Below are 14,595 nucleotides of genomic sequence, written 5' to 3' on the forward strand. Positions count from 1 at the left end.
CAGCGGTTTAGCGTGCCCAGGGCGTGATCCTGGAGACCCTGGATCGAGTCCCGCGTTGGGCTCTCTGCATGGAGCCTGCTTCTCCCTCTGCCTGTGTCTCTGCCTCTCATTCTCTCTCTGTGTCTCTCTGAATAAATAAAAAATAAAATCTTAAAAAAAAAAAAAAAGAATGCTGTATGGGATCCCTGGATGGCTCAGCGGTTTAGCACCTGCCTTTGGCCCAGGGCATGATTCTGGAGTCCCGGGATTGAGTCCTGCATCGGGCTCCCTGCATGGGGCCTGCTTCTCTCTCTGCCTGTGTCTCTGCCTCTCATTCTCTCTCTCTCTCTCTCTCTCTCTCATGAATAAATAAATAAAATCTTAAAAAAATTAAAAAGAATGCTGTATTATATATATGTATGTGTGTGTATAATATCAATACAGAAGAATACAAAGAAAATTAGTTTAAATCTTACTACCTATTTCATCCTCTTCTAGATATCTAGATTGACATGTATATGGTTTCAAATAAATAGAATTATATTACACTTACCATTGCACAGCTTACTTCTTCAATCAATACTATTTTGGGGGCACTTTTCTATATAGATCTGGATCATTTTTAATGCATTCATGGTACAAATATTATATACTTTTAATTTATCTTGTCAGATCCATGTTAATAGAAATTTACATTATTTATACTTTGTTATTATACTTTTATTTGCTATTATAGTATTCTATTAGCATAATATACAATGATGTTATATTATCTTCTTATATTTTTTATGTTGCTATTATACTGTTCTTATTTGTGCATATTTGAAACTCATACAAGTATCTTTTTAAGTTAAATATCTAAAGGTAGGATTTCTACTGTTGGCAAATGTTGCCAAAGCAGGTTTACATATTATAATTGCTGTTATGTGTTGTAGACTAGACTGAATGAGGTAGAGATTCAGAGTTAGGGGCTCATTTCAGGCTGGGGTAACCAGGGTGGGCTTTATAGAAATGAGATAGAAAAGGGGACTTGGATGTCAGTTACAGTTTTGATAATTATATATGTAATGGGAGAACTACCTAAGCAAAGCAGGGAGGCAAAAAAGAAAAAATCAGAAGCATGTGTGGTATCAAGGGGTAAGTCAATGTAGCTCAATCAATGATGTAGTGGTACTAGTGCAAGCCTGGAGGATAGGCTGGGGTTAGATTACCGGGCTTTGAGTGGCAATTTAAAGGATTTTAAAGGACCATTGTGTAGGCCACAGGGAACCAACAGTGAACAGGGAAAATCAGCATTGATGTTGCACAGGAAGGACTGGAGCTGGCTACTAGAGGAGAAAAGTAAGAGGACATCTTAGTACATGGCAAATAAAGTAAAAAGGACCTATTGCAACCAGATAGCGACAGTGGCATTATTACAGCATGAATAGAAGAGAAAGTTAAATTAGTACTGGGTTATCTGGGACAGGTGACAGTATTAAATGAGTGAGATGGATAACTTTGCCGTGATGAGGGCTGTATTCGTTTCCTTGCACTGCCATTACAGAGTATTCCACACTGGGTGGCTTAAACAGCAGAAATGTATCGTCTTACACAGTTCTGGAGGCTGGAGGTCTGAGATCAAAGTATTAGCAGGGTGGGTTCCTTCTGTGGGATGTGAAAGAGAATCTGTTCCAGGCCTCTCTCCCAGCCCCTGGTAGCCTCAAGCATTCCTTGGTTTATAAGCTGCGTGTTCCCTGTTTCTTCACACTGTCTGCCCTCTATGTTCATTCTGCTTTTTACAAGGACACCATATTGGATTAGGGCTCACCCTAATGATCTCAATTCAATCATCTGCATAGACCATCTTTCACAATAAAGTCACACTCACAGGTGCTGGTTAGGACTCCAATGTCTTTTGGGGACACACAGTTCAGCCCACAACAGGGGCTATCCTGGTAGAAATGGTCAAAAAGTGTGAGAAAATTGAGTCTTAGTTGCTTAAGTGTCTGCCTTAGGCTCAGGTCATGATCCCGGAGTCCTGGGATCGAGCCCTGCTTCTCCTTCTCTCTCTGTCCTTCCCTCTACTTGCTCTCTCTCTCTCTCTCTGTCTGTCTTTCCCTCAAGTAAAACAAATAAAATCTTTTTTTAAAAAGTGAGAAAATTGAAAAGAGGAAGAAATAGATGTAGAAATCAGTTATATTAAGATCATCATTGCAACGAGAATGCATTAGATCTTCAACATTGTGACAATTTGGAGTTGTAAGGAGTAGTTTGGTTTTATATTCTGTTTTATGACTCATCTCTTCAACACCTCTGCAAAGTGATTCTTTAGCTTTTGCTTGGATATTTCTAGTGATAGGGAATTATTTTTTAACAATTAAAATTTATTAAGTTTTTAAAGTATATTGAGGCAAAAAGAGACCTTCTCATAATTTTGTTCTTTGGCTCTAGTCCTTTCCTCTGGACTTATACAGAGCAAGGTGCTTATACATCACTGGATAGCAGATCTTTAACCAGTTTTCAGGCTGCCCTCCCACCCCTGCCATCTAGATTAAATATGACCTATTTCTTCTGCCATTCCTCATATGACATTGTTATCAGATCTCCTTCCTTTTTTGTCTCCCTCTTCTGGGCATGTCTCAGGTTCCAATGTCCTTAAAGAAGGATAGGCTCATCAAGCACACGTCTGTTCAGGGCAGTGCACTTTGTGCTCAGCACTGAGTCCCAGGGGGCTATACATTTTTCCCTCAGGGAATGATGGAAATTTGTTGGCAACTAAAATCTATAGGACTCTTTTTGTCCTATTAATTGGTGCCAAACCCAGAGTCCTTAATATTATATTTTAGCAATCGTGTTCTTTATTTGTTTTTAACTTTGGATTTACACTTGAAACTTTTGAATTTTACCCTTTGAGTGTCCCCCTATAATAATTGCTTTGCGAGACTTATTTGAATCTTTATTGTGCTACCCAGAATATGATCTCTCTTCAGTTAATGTCATTTGTAAACATGATAAACTTACACTGTGCCGTTGCAAGTGAATTGTTGCAAGACATTGATGATATAAGCCAATGAAATAGGGGCAACTACAGACACCTGGGCTAAGATATTAAGAGCCTCCCTGCAGGCTGCCCCTACATTTGGTGCAGGTTGTTATGAATGCATAACTGTGCACGTTTCTCCATCCTTCTTATAAAGATCTTGTGAGCAAGGTATCACATAACCTATTAAACCAAGGTATGCTTTTCTAAGGGATCATCTACTTTAGCAAATCCAGCAAAACACCCAAAGCAACAATAAAAGAAGTGTGATTACTTTTCTATGATTTTTTTTTTCTTAAGTGAGCCCATGGTAGTTTCTGCAATTACCTTTTTCTTACATGGGTAGTACAGATTTGCCTGTTTAATAGCACATTGGAAATATTTCTGGGACTTGACACTGAGCTCACTGATCTTTAGTTTCCAAGTCTCTCCTTTTTTTAAAAAGATTTTATTTAGTAATGAGAGACACACAGAGAGAGGCAGAGACATAGGTAGAGGGAGAAGAAAGTTCCCCGCAGGGAGCCGGATGCGAGACTCGATCCCAGGACCCTGAGATCATGCCCTGAGCTGAAGGCCCACACTCAATCACTGAGCCACCCAGGCATACCTCTCCTCCTCCTATTCCTCCTCCTTCTTCTTTAAGATTTTATTTATTCATGAGAGACACAGAGAGAGAGAGAGAGAGGCAGAGAAACAGGCAGAGGGAGAGGCAGGCTCCATGCAGGGAGCCTGATGCGGGACTTGATCCCAGGACCTCAGGATATGATCTGAGCCAAAGGCAGACACTCAACCACTGAGCCACTCAGGCATCCCCCATCTCCTTCTTCTGAAGGAACTTGAAATATCTTTCAGTCTTTGGCTGCCATGCACCTCATCATTACTCACAAAGATTCGTTGTTATGTAGCTACCCCAACATGTCCTTTGGGGGATTTTAGGGTACAATTTTATCATTCCCAAGATGAATTCATTCCAAAAACAATTCTTCCATCTATTAAGACTTCTAGTTTCTTTTGGTCATCTGTATATATTTGGCTTGACTACGTCTTTCCTGACTTTTCTACCTTGAGAACTAAAATCAAATGTGGAAAACACAGCTGGAATAGCATCTCTAAATCAATCAGTATTTAGTTGCCAAAACCACAAAGCATTGTTGCCATTTTAACCAAAAAGGATTAAATACACAGGATTTTAGTGCTTATAAAGCTTTTATAAGGGCTGGAGTAGTAGATTTAGGTTGGGCATCCAGGAATATGTCTTAGAGCAGCACTGAAGAACAGGCCTGCAAGTGGAGCTGCCACCCTCTTGCCACCGACAGGAATGTGGGGAATCCTTAGGTCCCTGTTCGTTTCAGGAACACAGTGTGTGGCTGCTGGAGGGAGATCAGGAAATCACTGACGTGCCACCATTGCAGTCATGCTATGCCTACTAGATCCGCCCCAGGAACAAGTGTTGGCCCCACAGCCTGCTCCTCCACACCCTAGAATGTATACTCTCACCCTGCCATGCTTGCAGGTGAAGGAAGAAAAAGCAGTAAGGTCTTCATCTCACTGCCATCTTCCAACTAGAGCACAACTGATTGGCAGACTCGAAATCACATCCAGATCCCTAGGTATAAGAGAACTGGAAGGATGCAGAATTTAACTTCTCTGCTCTCTAGAACAAGAATGCACAAGAAGGAGGGTAGAATAATCCACACAAACCAATTCACAATGTCCGCCACAAAGTTTACAGTGCCTTATTGTCAATTTTTTACTTCCTCCTCTGTTCTTGCATGTAACTAAAAAAAAAAAAATTAATCCCAGTATAGCTAACATACAGTGTTGTGTTAGTTCCAGGTGTATAGTATAGTGATTTGATAATTCTGTACATTACTCCGGGCTCATCATGATAAGCGTAATTTTGTGTGTACTGCTACTATAGTGCCTGTCACCTTGCATTACCATTATGCAAGACTGAGTTTCTTGAAAATAAGAATCATATATTATGTATATTTTTATTGCCAAGGCCTAACACAGTGACTCACCGATGCTAGGGAAACCAATTTAAGAATAGAAGAAAGGATGTGTGCTTTGGAGTTAGAGAAACTTGAGTTTAAAACTTGCCTCCAAGACTTACAAGCTGTGTGGTTTGGAGCCAGGGACTTTAATTCTGTAAACTTGAATTTCTTATATGTAAAGGAAAATAAATACACTAACTTTACAAGATTGTTGTGAACTTTACATGAGAAAATATATATGAAGCATCTGTCATACAGTTGGGACTCAATTTTGATCACCATTATTATTAGAGTACATGAAAAACTGCCAGGTTAATGAATTATTGAATAGATTTGCACTTTCACGATTATTTATCTTGGTAGCAAGGCAGACTTTGAAGAGTTCAGCTTTTTTACCCATTCTGTGTCATTACACTATTTTACTTATTATTCTAAAAAATGGAAATTTTCACTTTGCAAAATTTATCACCTTGCATTTTTTCATATTTATGGTTGTACTCAACTTTATCTTCTTTGATCTTCTTCTTCTTCTTCTTCTTCTTCTTCTTCTTCTTCTTCTTCTTCTTCTTCTTCTTCACAGTTTTATGTTATTTTTCTTTCCAAAATCTGCATGTATTTTTAAAAAAATTTTAGCTTAGCACATAGTTCCTTTATCAAATCTGGTTCTTTCTGATGTTTCATATCTCCTTTCACCTTTATTGGGACAATCTAGAATTCAGTGCATTTTCAAGGTTTACATACTTCTACTTCCAAAAGGCCATTTTCCCCTTGAAAATCTTAGGTTAAGGAATCATTCCTCTCTTTTAGAAATCTGTTTCCCTAAAGCTCAAGTCCTTGTTGTTATCAGCCTCAACTGTTGCAAAAAGTAAAATGTTTCTTTCATTGAAGGAACTCATCCACTGCCATGTCACCAGATACTTTTCTTCTATTAGTAAGAATTTAAATCAAACTATTGTATCTCTTTGTTGTTTCCTGAACTTTTTGAGAGAGATTATCAGGAAGTCAGGGAAAGAATTTATCTGAAGTGCTGCAATTATTATTAGCACAGTCAGCCTTTTGGCAGAGAGTCTCATCTGAAGTATTGGATCATCACTGTATTTTTATTTTGTGTCAATTTTGGAAACTGTTCTGGATGAAATCAAAATTATCCCTTGCCTGACAAGGTTGGCTATAGTTTGTGCCTAGAAAAGATTCATTGTTAATATAATTTTCATTATATTGAGGAGAGTGGAGGAGAGGGGAGGGAGGAATGAGGGGGAACCCTGGGTTTTCTACTTGTGTCATGGAGAGGATAATAGGAGTAGCCCCAATTCAGAGAGGGACACTGGAAAAGTAGCTGTGCAGAAAAAGACTGAGTTTAGTGTCAGAGACAAATCCAGTCCACATAGTCCTATGGGTATGAATGAGCTCATATTACCATTAACAATCAAATTACATTAGTTCATTATATAACCAAAATCTTACCCTCCTACAGTATCTCTATTTCTAGTATTTTTGGGAGTCTTCACAAGGATGTGCCTTAAAAATTCATGACCACCAGTTTCTGTTGTTCTTCTGCTGTTTGCCATTGAACACTGGCTGTGATGTTTACCTTCTCTGCTGACATTCAGCATTTCCAACTGATGCTCTTGCCCTCATTGTTTCTCTAGGGACAAGCTGGCCTCCAGAGAGAGCTGGCTTCTAATACAACCCAAAGTTGTAAAACTCTCAGAGCCAGAATGGTGCTGACATCCCTTAATTCTTTCCAGAGATGGAGAGGGTGTCCCCTATCCTCAACTGGTGCTTCTTTTGTTATTAGGCCTCAAAGCATTACTTGTGTATCCTGGGTGGCACTAATTTTTATGAAAAGAGTGTTTTTTGTTTTTTTTCCTCCCTGAGGAACCCAAAATCCAGTCTGTAAAATTAAGTAGAGGACAAAATATTTTTGTGGTCTTTCACTTGTACTTGCCTTTTTATCTTTCTGTGGACATAGATACATACTTCCTTTGTATTTAACCAGAACTCAACCCTTCCTGCATATCTACCTATGGAGAAGATGTCCACAGATTCTTTGGTTAGACCACTATTTCAGAATCACCAAAATTCACTGTGTCTGAATTTCTTTTTTTTTCATTCATTTTTTAAATTTTTATTTATTTATTTATTTATTTATTTATTTATTTATTTATTTATATATTTTATAATTTTTTTATTGGAGTTCAATTTGCCAACATATAGCATAACACCCAGTGCTCATCCCATCAAGTGCCCCCCTCAGTGCCCATCACCCAGTCACCCCCACCCCCCGCCCACCTCCCTTTCCACCACCCCTTGCTTGTTTCCCAGAATTAGGAATCTCTCATGTTCTGTCTCCCTCTCTGATATTTCCCACTCATTTTCTCTCCTTTCCCCTTTATTCCCTTTCACTATTTTTTATATTCCCCAAATGAATGAGACCATATAATGTTTGTCCTTCTCCGATTGACTTATTTCACTCAGCATAATACCCTCCAGTTCCATCCACGTCAAAGCAAATGGTGGGTATTTGTCATTTCTAATGGCTGAGTAATATTCCATTGTATACATAGACCACATCTTCTTTATCCATTCATCTTTCAATGGACACTGAGGCTCCTTCCACAGTTTGGCTATTGTGGACACTGCTGCTATAAATATCAGGGTGCAGGTGTCCTGGCGTTTCACTGCATCTGTATCTTTGGGGTAAATCCCCAGCAGTGCAATTGCTGGGTCATAGAAAACCCAAAAGACTTCACCTCAAGATTGCTAGAACTCATACAGCAATTTGGCAGTGTGGCAAGATACAAAATCAATGCCCAGAAGTCAGTGGCATTTCTATACACTAACAATGAGACTGAAGAAAGAGAAATTAAGGAGTCAATCCCATTTACAATTGTACCCAAAAGCATAAGATACCTAGGAATAAACCTAACCAAAGGGGTAAAGGATCTATACCCTAAAAACTACAGAACACTTCTGAAAAAATTGAGGAAGACACAAAAAGATGGAAAAATATTCCATGCTCATGGATTGGAAGAATTAATATTGTGGAAGTGTCAATGCTACCCAGGGAAATTTACACATTTAATACAATCCCTATCAAAATACCATGGACTTTCTTCAGAGAGTTGGAACAAATCATCTTAAGATTTGTGTGGAATCAGAAAAGACCTCGAATAGCTAGGGGAATATTAAAAAAGAAAACCATAGCTGGGGGCATCACAATGCCAGATTTCAGGTTGTACTACAAAGCTGTGGTCATCAAGACAGTGTGGTACTGGCACAAAAACAGACACATAGATCAATGGAACAGGATAGAGAATCCAGAAGTGGACCCTTGACTTTATGGTCAACTAATATTCGACAAAGGAGGAAAGACTATCCATTGGAAGAAAGACAGTCTCTTCAATAAATGGTGCTTGGAAAATTGTGTCTGAATTTCTTTTTGCTTAGGTAGAATCACACATTTAATTGACATTTTGATCTCAAGATGTCTGTATATGATCTAGGTAGAGATGTCCTCCTATAAAGGAGAAACAAGAATCTAATCTATAGTTATATATATAATATATATATATGTATATATATAATATATATATAGTGTATATATACACTAATATATGTGTATATATCATATATATGATATGTGTATATATATGGTATATGTGTGTGTGTGTGTGTGTATATATATATATATATATATGAATTATTGAAGGACTAATTGATGCTTCAAAGTTTAGGAGTAGAAGAGTTTCCAATAGTAAACAAGGAGCATGACAAAAGAATATACTAGAAACAAGACTAAAGGATTCTGGGGAATAACTTCTAAGAATCAGAAGGGGAAAGAGGAACTCTTTAGAGAGTGGTCTTAAAAGCAAGAATATAACCAGGAAAGAACAGTGCAAAAAAAGTTCAGGAAGTGCTTTAGAAGCAGGAAGTAACTAAATATAAAAATATAAAAATTCAGTCATAAGAAGGTGACTTTAAGAAGCAGGAAGTAACTAAATATAAAAATATAAAAATTCAGTCATAAGAAGGTGACTGAATTTTTTTCATTTTGTGGGGAGGGACAGTTTGGAGGTCACTGACGACTTTAACAAAAACAGTTCTGATAAAGTGATGCTTATGAAATCCAGGTTACAGTGGGATTAGGGGGTATATGGAAGAAATAAATGAATAGGAGATCAGGAAATTATTCTTTCAAGAAGTTTGAATTGGAAAGGGAGAAGGAAAAAGACAGGGTGTTAGCTATGATTTGCTCAGAAACCTCATCCTGTGGGACCAGAGATAAGAGAATAAAAATAGGTAAGGAAGAAAATGTGTGTGTATCTATTAGAGTACATGATGAATGGCTTCAAATCCATCATTGAAGAAGGAAGCATGATCATTTACTAAGAGAGGAATAAAAGATTGAGATTGGTGGAAGAGGAGGCACAAGAAAAGAATGATGATCTCAAATCATTCCTGGAGAGGAGGTAACCATAAACAAGTGAAAGGTTTTTTTTTTTTTTTTTGTATATTCTTTTTTATTTGAGTTCAAGTGAAAGTTTAAACAAGTAGAATTAAAGATCTATGAGAGATCAGGCATAAAAACCACTCTGAGTAAGGGTGACCATGAATATATGGTGTGGGGCCAATTGGAGGTGAAGAAGTCAAAAAGAAGACTGTTCTCAGTGATATTTCACATAGATATTGAAATTTCCTGAGTAATGGATGATAGGAGGTGGGGAAGGAGAGGGCTGTGGGCAAGGCACTGAACCCCTGATGTGTATGGACTAACTAGGAGGTGGGAAAATAAAAAGAAGAGTAAAGTATATGGTGATGTAGTAGAGTACCAGGCATCTAAGAGCAGGAGGAATTTGAGAGAAGGAGAAAAACTAAGTTTTTAGAGTTGCTCTGGGCACTGGGAGAGCACTAGTTGGTACTCTGCAGACTAAAGAGTTGTTTCCTTGAGGCTAATTGACTGAGGGTTCTGGGGGCATCTGGTTTTGTTGTCATGGAGGCTGCTTTATCCTGTAGAATACAGTCAGGGTCTTCCTCTGGAGATCTCAAGACACACATGTATCCTTTATGTCTTGTTTTTCAACATGCCAATTTTTGATACAGTTCAATGTCCTTCAGACAGCTCATGATCTTTTCCTTCTTTCTGGCTTCCTTCTTGCAATTATTTCTATCAGTCTATAAAGGAATTACAGCTGACTATTAAGCTAGAGCACAAATAGGCTTTCTGAAGTATTTTTTCACTTTTACTTAGAAACTAAGCAAAAGTTGGGGCTTGCATGTACATCTAGACACTAGAGAGTGGTTGGGGGTCAGCAGTCAGGAAGCATGGCATGGATCAAAATGAGTGCATTAAGTCTGAAAGACAAAGAAACACAGGCACTGGGTATCAGGCAATGGTTAATCCCAGTGGGCCACAGTCGTAAAGTGGTGAGGGAGATGTGCATTCTTCTAGGGACCATGTCAGAAATAACAGACTTGAGTGCTGGGCAGAAGAACTTAACATATCAGTCTCAGGCAGAGCTTGATTCTGAGGCAATTTTTACAAAAATCAAAACACAACTTTGCTTTGGTCACTCTGAGTCCTCAGGAAAAAGTGAGTACTTCAGTCTGGAGAATGGGGAGGATGAGCAAAAGGAGATCCTGGCAGAAATTAAGCAGATTAATGTAGTTCATCTTCCTTTTCATATACAGTTCTGGTCAGTTCAAGACACTTGTGCTTTTTTATGACATTTATGCATATTATTTGACCTTTCTTTGAATATTAAGTTATTTTGGATGTCAAGTCTATCTCTTCATAAATCATTTATTTAGAAATAATTGCCTTTAGCTCTGAATTTAAGAGTAATATTCATTTTTCTATACCTAAGGTCTAAGCCAACTCTGGTCGCATTAATAAAATGTTTATCTTTATCAGCTCTGATTAACTTGTGAAAAGGTGTATAGGTTATAATAGGTAGAGCATTCAGCATGCAAAGCAGAAACACTGATATCTATAGTTTTACCCTTTTTAGATTAAGGAAATAATCTAGAAAAAAATCTTTGTTTCCAACAAAATAAGGTTTTCTTTTATCAATTCGATTAGTGACTCTTTCCAACTGTCTCTAGCTTTTAAAAATGTGTTCTCCTCCTTATACTTGCCGACTTCTGTCTACATATATCTCTGTGTAGTGCAGGAGTTGGAGCAACCACACCCAGTTTGCCACCAGCATGACATAAATACTTTCATCTGGAAGGGTAATTTATGACTGGAGGGAGGGTGGGGCCAAGAAGGAAAAGGGAGATGAGTAGAACCAGCTAATGAGGTTGGTGGTGGAGGAGGAGGCCTCTTGGAGTGTGCTCAAGGGAAATTAGTGGAACTGCTGGGTTGAGGGAGGACAAGGATAGCAGCCAAGACTGGTAAATGGCAGATGGAGAAGCCAGTAACACACAGATAGCCCAAGTAAACTGTGCCAGGAATAGGGGGATTTGAGGGAGAATGAGGGAGGAGAAAAGAGAGAAACTGTCAAGTTACCAACTCCCAGTTTTAATGGGAACTCTGGAATAGGAACAGAAAAAGGGTGTGACTTGTCTTCCTTGGTATCCTGAGCTGTGTGTAGGCTCAGTCTCTAGTTCTCTCTGCCCTTATTTGTCCTTTCCATTCCTTTCCTTTTCTCTCTTTTCCCATTCACCTTTTCTCTGCTCTTTTCTTCTGGCCTACATCTCTATGTTGAAGAATGACTTGATGTCATCACAGCTCCAAACCATCAATTTGTCAATACAGGAAATTGTAATTATTTTTAATTAAGGAGAAAGAGAAAGAGAATGTGACCAATATCCAGAGAAAAGCAGGCAACAGTCCAAAAAACATTGTGTCTCCAGGAAAGCAGCAGAAGGAATATCCCTCTGATCACATCTGACATCACCTCATGGAATTTGGATGATTTCTTGGGGCCTAGAACTATTTTTCCAAGATATTACAAGTCAATATGAAAAAGTATTTTTAAATATCTTTTCTCCCAAGTATCTTAGTTCTAAAGCAGAATATTTTTTGTTTCTTAATTTGTATTCCTCTTTTTGGTTCTGTTCCAAAGAATACAAAAACAATCTTCTTTGGGATCCATTTCTTGGGTACTCCTTGCCAGTATATCCTACATGTGGATTAAATAGATTGCATCAGCAGTGTGGTTGGGAGGCAGAACACACAAGAAAAGAAGCGTCATGCTGTCCTAACATGAGCTTCTGGATTTCAGCTTGTCTATCAGAACAGCAATAATGATGCATGATCTATAAAGGAAATTTCCAACTAATGTTGAAGGAGATGTCTGCCGACTTGAAGCTGTGGTAGAATATTCCTCTTTTTGAGTGGCAGACTATGGTCACTATGGGATGATGTATCCAATAAATGCAAGGGCCACTAGCTCCGCCTTGTTTGTTTGTTTGTTTGTTTTTTTAGTTGTTTGTTCTTAAAATAGCTCTTCAGTGAGACTGTTGAGTGAGTCTCTTTGCTTATGGTAAGTTTAAACTTTCACTGATGCCAGGAAGAAGGAAGTCTTTGACTATATATGAGCTTATAAAGGGATAAAATGCAGGGCAGCCCCAGTGGCCCAGTGGTTTAGTGCTGCCTTCAGCCCAGGGTGTGATCCTGGAGTCCCGGGATCAAGTCCCATGTCAGGCTCCCTGCACGGAGCCTGCTTCTCCCTCTGCCTGTGTCTCTGCTTCTCTCTCTCTCTCTCTCTCTCTGTCGTGAATAAATAAATAAGAATCTTTTTAAAAAAAGAGATAAAATGCTCATTTCCCCCTTTTATGGGCCATATGGCATGTGTTTTTAATAAACCTTTAATTCTGTGCATAAGTACAAACATAATAGTTCCTCGTACTTTGAAGGCCACCAGTAAAGATACTTGATAAGTAGCATAAGGTAGTTGGAGTAGTTTCTATGGATTAAGGGACTAGAAAGAAAAATATCTTTGTAATAATTTTATGATATTTTCTTCTACCTATAACTCATCTGTTTTTTTTTCTTTTTACTTTGTTTCCTAGCCACTGTTTTATTTTTTTTAAATAATGCTTAAAGCAAGCATATACTGAAATAGAGATTCAGTTGGTCCTCTGATCATGATAATGTTCATTAAGTGTGATAGAAGGAACCAGGAACTGACAGTTGGAAGGCCTTCTTCACCATAGCCTGGGGTTAATACTTAGAGCAAATAATTAGGAGTATCATTGAATTTATCTTGGAGAAATAATCTAGATGTAGAGTGGGAATTGAGTATGACATCAAACACTGACTATTCATATAAATAATACAGTGCTAAAAGTTAACATATTATTTATCTTGGAATAAAATATCTTAAAATTGTACTAGTGCCTTTTTTGTTATCTTCAAGACAGCCTGGTCTCTGTCTCTCTGCCCCTCTAAAGGGCAATGCTGGCTGGAGTGTCAGTCTGATCAGGTCTGGTTCTATTTTCTATGTCCTGATTCTTTGGTGTGACATTTTCTTCTCTTGTGTGCTCTCCAGGGCATACATGAGTGTGAAGGAGCTGAAGGAGGCACTGCAGCTCAATAGTACGCACTTCCTCAATGTCTACTTTGCTAGCTCAGTGCGGGAAGACCTTGCTGGTGCTGCCACCTGGCCTTGGGACAAGGAAGCCATTAGTCACCTGGGTAAGTGAAATGAAGACCAAATATGGTAGAAAAATTGAGCAGGCCCCAAATGATTATGAGAAGTGAGTTTGAGGGAAATAGAAAGAAAGAGAAAAATTTTACTCAATGAATTAACTGCCTTGGGCTGGGAATGGCCTTTGGGGAGAATCTGTCAAAATGTTTCAATATAGACAAGAAAGAGGGATTAGAGCAAAGAGTGGCAAAGACTCAGGATGTTCTAGACAAATATGTGAACTAGATGTAAACGAATTGCTGATGTGTAATAAGATCCATTTTGTGTCTTGGAGAGCCTCATTTTGTATCTTGTCAAGGGGGAAATTAGCAAAGAAGGCAGCTGGGCTATGAAACCTGGTTTATGGTAATCAATGTGACAGAAGACTTGTGGGCTTTGTGCATGGCTCCTCAGGATCCATGGATCTAGGATTGGGCTTCTGAGAAGAAATCCTGGGAAGTTCAGGCAGGTGGGGTTTCCCTGCTTACTTAGGAAAAAGGTGACAACTTAATACTGAGCAGAACGTCTACATTCTTAAGAAAGATAATTCCTTTTGTAATTTGTTATTGTTATTGGAAAGGAGATATTACTGGTCAACTAAAAAGCCATTAAATCAGTTAATGTGGATAAGGAGTAATTATTCAATATAATTTTTATGTACTTTCAAAGAATCTTGACTGGGATTTTACCAAAATTTATTTTAAAACTGAATTACCATAATTGGGAGGAATTTTCATGTTGGAAAGAGAATGATTATAGAGACTGGAAATCACTTTATAAATGATTTAAAAGAGGCTATGCAAAGTTAAATCTTCTCAGTAATAAATATGAAGCAGAAAGACATAAATTGAAGAAAGATCACATAATGTTATATGTGTCAAACCCATGTATAATGGGGTCATTGTGGAGTCCAGAACATGTTACATTGATAATTAAAGAAAATACAGGCAAATTTCCAAAG

The 14,595-nt window shown here is 38.2% G+C and overlaps 1 protein-coding gene across 4 annotated transcripts in view; it reads left to right on the forward strand.

The window, feature by feature from the left end:
* The window catches only part of PAPPA2 (pappalysin 2), a 269,963-nt gene that overhangs the window by 87,495 nt on the left and 167,873 nt on the right, over positions 1-14,595 (forward strand). For all 4 annotated transcript variants that reach the window (XR_013382038.1, XM_077901785.1, XM_077901786.1 and 1 more), the window contains one exon: positions 13,497-13,642. Coding sequence is in view for 3 of the 4 variants with exons in the window: in XM_077901785.1 (XP_077757911.1) it covers positions 13,497-13,642 (146 nt within the window). In the remaining variant the exon portion in view is untranslated. The remainder of the gene's footprint in view (positions 1-13,496; positions 13,643-14,595) is intronic.

Source organism: Canis aureus, chromosome 6 (assembly GCF_053574225.1).
Source record: "Canis aureus isolate CA01 chromosome 6, VMU_Caureus_v.1.0, whole genome shotgun sequence".
Lineage (NCBI taxonomy): Eukaryota > Metazoa > Chordata > Mammalia > Carnivora > Canidae > Canis > Canis aureus.